This window comes from Cryptomeria japonica, chromosome 3, assembly GCF_030272615.1.
Source record: "Cryptomeria japonica chromosome 3, Sugi_1.0, whole genome shotgun sequence".
Taxonomy (NCBI): domain Eukaryota; kingdom Viridiplantae; phylum Streptophyta; class Pinopsida; order Cupressales; family Cupressaceae; genus Cryptomeria; species Cryptomeria japonica.
This window is the reverse complement of record NC_081407.1, coordinates 313,598,767-313,604,749: the sequence shown is the minus strand read 5'-3', so window position 1 is coordinate 313,604,749 and position 5,983 is coordinate 313,598,767. Positions and strand designations below refer to the sequence as shown.

General features: G+C 37.5%; 1 protein-coding gene across 1 annotated transcript; it reads right to left on the bottom strand.

Moving 5' to 3' along the window:
• Positions 1–1,972: 1,972 nt before the first annotated feature.
• On the bottom strand, positions 1,973–2,966 carry LOC131874126 (uncharacterized). The gene is made up of 2 exons (XM_059217368.1): positions 2,627–2,966; positions 1,973–2,100 (listed from the first exon to the last, which is right to left on the bottom strand). The coding sequence occupies exons 1-2, from the start codon at positions 2,964–2,966 to the stop codon at positions 1,973–1,975; spliced, it is 468 nt and encodes a 155-aa protein (XP_059073351.1).
• Positions 2,967–5,983: the final 3,017 nt, after the last annotated feature.

Genomic DNA, 5,983 nt, shown 5'->3' with positions numbered 1-5,983 from the left:
ACAACATCAACTATTCTCATAAGAGTGTAGAATGCCAACATCATTGACTCTTCTAAAGTGGCTACCTTGATTCTTGATTGTGAGTTGATCATAGTATTCCTAGATAGAACATAATCTCCTGTCACCTTTAGTAGACAAACCTGGATATTACCTCATGGAAGCAGCTACATAAACCAGGTAAGAAGTCATATAAAATTTCAATGTCACTTTGACTTCTTTCAACTGTGCGCAAAGAGCATCACTGATATGGTCACCCCAATCAATCCTAGTAGCCCCTTTCCTAATTATATTTATGTAATAACACATCTAGCTTTGAAAGTAATGAGAGTCCTTTAAACCCTTCACTCTTGCCAACATGGTGACCATATCGTTGTACTCCTCATTGAAGTCACTCCTATGAAAATACTTAGGCCATCGTGAGGTGGTAGAATTTCTTTCAGCGGAGAGGTACACAGTATTGATCACTTTCTTGCATTTGACCTCATTTTTCTCATAGTACTCCTTAGCACTTTCTTGAGAAATGTCGGCTACTTCCTTGATTGAATAACCTTTGAAAACACTGTTGAAGAAGACATTATCCAAATTCATGATCACATTTTGATCAGCTTCCCTAACCTATCTTGTATTTGGATCAAAGTGATCTGCTACTACAAGTACAAAATCTAGATCATGAGCTGCAACTGGGAAGGAAGCATATATATGCAACTCGGATTTGATCAGGTTTGTTAGGCGGGAAGGAGCTTTCTCAACTCAATCAATAAACCATTGCATACTGACATGTCCAATTTTTGTATCTTTGATCTCCTTGATGTTTGAATCTACTGAACATTTCGGGTACAAATTCAAGTACTTATCATACTTGTACTTCATCTTCTTTGCTGATGTTTTACACGGAGAAGATTCCAACTGACTCGAAGAAGGATCTAATTTGTCATGAGAGGGCCTTGACATTTGCAAATGACTACATTCAACACTAAGGATTAGCTCATTTGATAGTTATCATCATCAATAAAATCAAATTTTATCAATCGGACTCAGAATAGGCTTGGGAGCAAAACTGTCAAAAATGGTAGGTCAGGAAAAAAGGTCCGATCTGCACCTTAGGAATCAAAATTTGCATTGGAATTTAAAGTCCAACGTGAAAAGATAAAACATCTTTACTTGCATATCGTATTTTAAAGTCCGATGTGCAAATTGGGGAAAAAACACTAGCGCATCGGAATTTAAAGTCCAGTGTGCAGGTTGGGAAAAATCATTGAAAAACTAGCACAATGGACTTTAAAGTCCAATGTTCTTGGGAAGGGCAACTGATTGACATGTCAGGTTTTAAAGCCCAACATGTCAATCAAGTAATCTCCTCTCGCATATTAGACTTTAAAGTCTGATATGCAAGGTTTACCCTCCCGCATAACAGGCTTTAAAGTCCGATATGCGGAGGGGTCTTCGCGCATAGCCTACAGATCGGGTTTCAAAACCCATCATGTAGGTGAGGAAAATGTGAAGAACAATCGAACTTTAAATTCTGAAGTGTCTCTAATCAATCAGAAAAAACCCAAAGGAAAAACGACCGAGAGAGGGAAGAAAAGAAAAAATGAAGCAAGGGAAAAACCTGAAATGAATAAAATAGAACAAAAAGACTACCTCAATCCATGATGATAGATGAAAATATGATGGAATTTCAAAAAATCCACAAGGACGATGAGCAAAATCAGAGGAGGAAGGAAGAGGGCATGCGCAGAGGAGATTTCACAAAATGTGAATGAAGAAATGACCTTTAAAACTTAATAAATAATCTCCAAATTCAGCAATAAATGAGACATTAATTGTTAATTATGTTGTGCATGTCGGACTTTAAAGTCTGAAATGCAGGACTAAAACCCTTGCAAGTCAGAATTTAAAGTCCGACATGCAGCTTTTGACTGAACAACCTACAGATCAAACTTTAAAGTCCAAACTTCAGGGGAAGGATTACCTACAGGTCAGACTTTAAAGTCCAATCTGGAAGGATAAAACCAAACCTTTGCACATCAGACTTTAAAGTTTGATGTGCAATTACCTTTGAAAAGAAGGAACCTTGCAGGTCAGACTTCAAAATCCGACCTGCAAGAAAAACTACAAATCTAAAGAAATAGGAAAACAATAAAAACAAAAAGCGAAAAGCTAAATGAGCTAACCGACAGAGTCAATCAAGCTCTCCCAAAAGTCATAAGGTATGAAACAGACCAGTTTCATTGGGTTGCCTCACGATTTTGGTCATGCTAAAATCAAGGACAACAGTTGGCTCTAACTGGGGAACAAGTTGCACCACTTGAATTTTTTAGAATCCAGAACTCTGAGTGCTTGTATCCATTGGGCTATAGAGTCAAGCGACGAAAAGACTAAAAAGAGAAGACTACAAATTTTATAATAAGTACAACCTTTTTTTACATTGCTTTTAATTGAGTAAAGAGCTTCAAATGTTCTCCACTGTGAGGTAGCAAGAACGAGGTACCATCCACATATGCAAGTAAGTAGCTATGCTCACCACATATTTCATGAATAGTGAAGGGACCTCTCCATAAGGAGTCAAACTTTCCATGTAAACCCTTTGGTTCCCTCCTCTTGTCCCATAACAAGACTTGATCACCAACAGAGAACTCACGAGAAGTTGTTTCCTTATCAAATAACACCTTCACTTGGCTTTGGTATGCAGCAATCCTATCAACAACTTCTGCTCTTGTTTCTTCCAACTGAGAAAGAAACATAATCCGCTTATCAGGTGAATCTTGATAGGTTACATCTTCAATGGCCTTGGCGAGCTTTAATGTTGGAAGTTCCACAGTGATTGGAATCTCATAATTCAATGCATACAGAAGTTGAAAAGGTGACATACCGATTGCTCTTTTTGGATTTATACGATCCACCCATAGCGCATCATAAAGAGCTTTATACCTAGTCCGTTGTCTCTCTTCAACAAGCTTCCTCATAATAGTAACCAGATTCTTGTTGCTTGACTCGGCCTGACCATTTCCTTGCAAATAATAGTCAGATGAGTGTGAAAGAGTAATACCATGATCAAAGCAAAAGTGAATGATCTCATAAGATGAAAAACATGAAGCATTATCAGTTGCTATCTTATGAGGAACACCAAACCTTGAAACAATGTTTTCCTTCAAAAATTGACAAACCACCGCCAAGGTAGCTTGCTTAGTTGGGATTGCCTCCACCCACTTGGTGAAGTAATCTATTGCTCTAAGAATGTATATGTGACCTGCACTAGATGTCAGATTGGCAAGTCCAATGAAGTCCAATCCCCACTGTTGAAAGGGCTCTTCAATTACAACTGGTTTAAGAGGGAATGTAGCTAGTTTAGGCTTATCCACAAATTGCTGACATTGCTCACATTTGCGAACCCAACTGAATGTGTCCTTAAACAATGTCAGCCAATAGTATCTAGCATGCAAGATTTTGTGTGTAGTAATAGGGGTAGAAAAATGTCCACCACAAGCAAGATCATGAAAAGCTTGAAGTAATCTTACTTGTTGTTGTTTGTCCATGCAGCACAGGAAATTATCGTCTAGACCTTTCTTATACAAACCATTGTCCCATAGGACAAAATTTACCACTTTAAGCTTCAGGGTTCACCTTTTATTACGTGAGAGGTGTGCAAGACAATCTCCATATGTTAAGAGATATGCCAAGTCAGAATACCACTCATCAGTGGTGTTGACAAATTGAACCTTGGGAAGATCTTTATTCATACCTTGATTTTCTAGCACCACTTCATCAATTGATTTATTGTCAACTATCAACTGACATAGACCTTTTCCATGAACCACCTTAGTGGGCTTGATTTCCTTGTCATATTCTTGAATCTTGGCAACCCAGTTGCCCCTTTTAGTTCCAAAGTCTTGTTGCATCAAAATTGACTTGACAACAGCATCAGGAAAAAGTGCGATGACATGTGAATTCAAAATATAAAACCTGAAATGTTTCACTGTTTTTACCATGGCAAAAGCATGCTTCTCCATTTCTGAGTACTTCAACTCATGAGCCTTTAGCAGATAACTCATTAATGCAATGGGTGATTCCACGCCTTCATGATTTTTCTGCATCAGTATGGTCGAACATGTATGATCTAATGCATAGCTATACATGATAAACTCTTTTGTATAATCAGGGCATACCAAGATTGGGGCGTTCACCATGGCCTCCTTGATTTGATGAAAAGCTTTGTTTCCTTCGAGAGTCCACTTGAAAAGATAATTTATTTTCATCATGTTAACTATGTGATGAGTTTGTTCAACAAAGTCTAGAATAAATCTTCACAAGAAATTTACTTTGCCAAAGAAAGAATGGACATTAGTCTTACTTGCTGGCATGGAAAGATCAGGAATAGCTTTCACTCTTTCAGCATAAGTTTTTATACCTTCTTTTGAAACAATATGCCCAAGTAACTTACCTTTGGTAACCCCAAAAATAAATTTCTTGGGATTGAGGGAAATTCCATGCTGATGACACTTACTCAAAACTTGTTGCAAGTGATTGAAATGATCTTGACATTTCTTAGAATAAACAGTCAAATCATCCAGATAGACTACAATGAACTTACCAAGGAAACTTCAGAAGGCCAATTCCATTACATGTTGGAAAGTCGCTCCTGCATTTATTAACCCAAAAGGCATTCTGTGATATGCAAAAGTGCCCCAAGGTGTGGTAAATGCAGTTTTATGTTGATATTTTTCAAGAACCTCCACTTGGTTGTAACCCAAAAACCCATCCAACATGGACATCATCTTTGATCTAGTCACAACTTGTAGGACATGATCCATGATAGGTAAAGGGTAGTTATCTTTTAAGGATGCTTGGCTCAAATCTCAAAAATCAACACATATCCGGATCTCACCATTCTTCTTACGAACGGATACAATATTGGCTATCCAAGAAGAATGATGAATGGGGAAGATTATCCTTTCTTTCAACATCTTTTGAACTTCAGCAAAGATAGTATCGGAGATCTTTGGGTTGTATTGCCTTTGCTTTTAATGGAAAGGAGTGATATCCGACTTAAATGGAATGTTGTGATAGAGTTATTCGAGAGGAAAAGACTTTAGATCTTCATAGGAGTAGGCCAAGACATCAACATATTGCTGCAATAATGCAACAAATTTCTACCTTTCATCTTGTGAACAACACTTTCCAATGTTGATCATTTTTGGATTGCCTTCAGTCCCGATATTTACTTTCTCATATTCCATTAAGCCTACAACTGATCTTTGTTTCTTTTTGACATAATGGTCATGTTTGTCAAAAATCTTTTCTAAAGAAACTATACCCTTAGGGATCTTGTTTCCTTTCAATTGCATAAATTTCTCTCCTATTTCTGCATCAATACTTTCAATTGCATCCTTTGAAGGGCAGTGACTACCTTCAAAATACAAATCATCAAAATTGTCACCAGTCTGCAAAAAATTAATTACATGATGATCGTCATTAAACACTTGGTCGAAAGACCAATTCAACAATATATGTTGATCCCAAAAAATCTTTGTGAGGAACCAAAGAGGTTGTTGATACTGCTAATGATTCTGCCCTGTCATTAAATTCACAGGAAACTACAGATATATCAAAATCATCAAATGCCTCTATTAGATCCCATACAAGCCTATGATCATGTCGTAGCCTATCGATCCTCATCTGATATATGTTCCTAACTTGACAAACTATCAGCTCAACATCTCCTTGAGCATGTAAATTTTTAATCCCCTTTCTTTGGACCACATTCATCCCCAAAAGAACAGATTCATACTCAGTAGTGTTATCTATGTTGTCAAACTACAATCTGAAGGAGAAAGCGAAGAAATAGTCCCATGCTTAGCAATAGAAACTGGTAAACATTGAGAATCCTTGATTTGAATAGGATCATCACTCTTCACGATGACAGGTGGCTGAGCTGCCTGTGCTTGCGAACGGGTGAATACTGCAAAGACATCCCCATCATGTG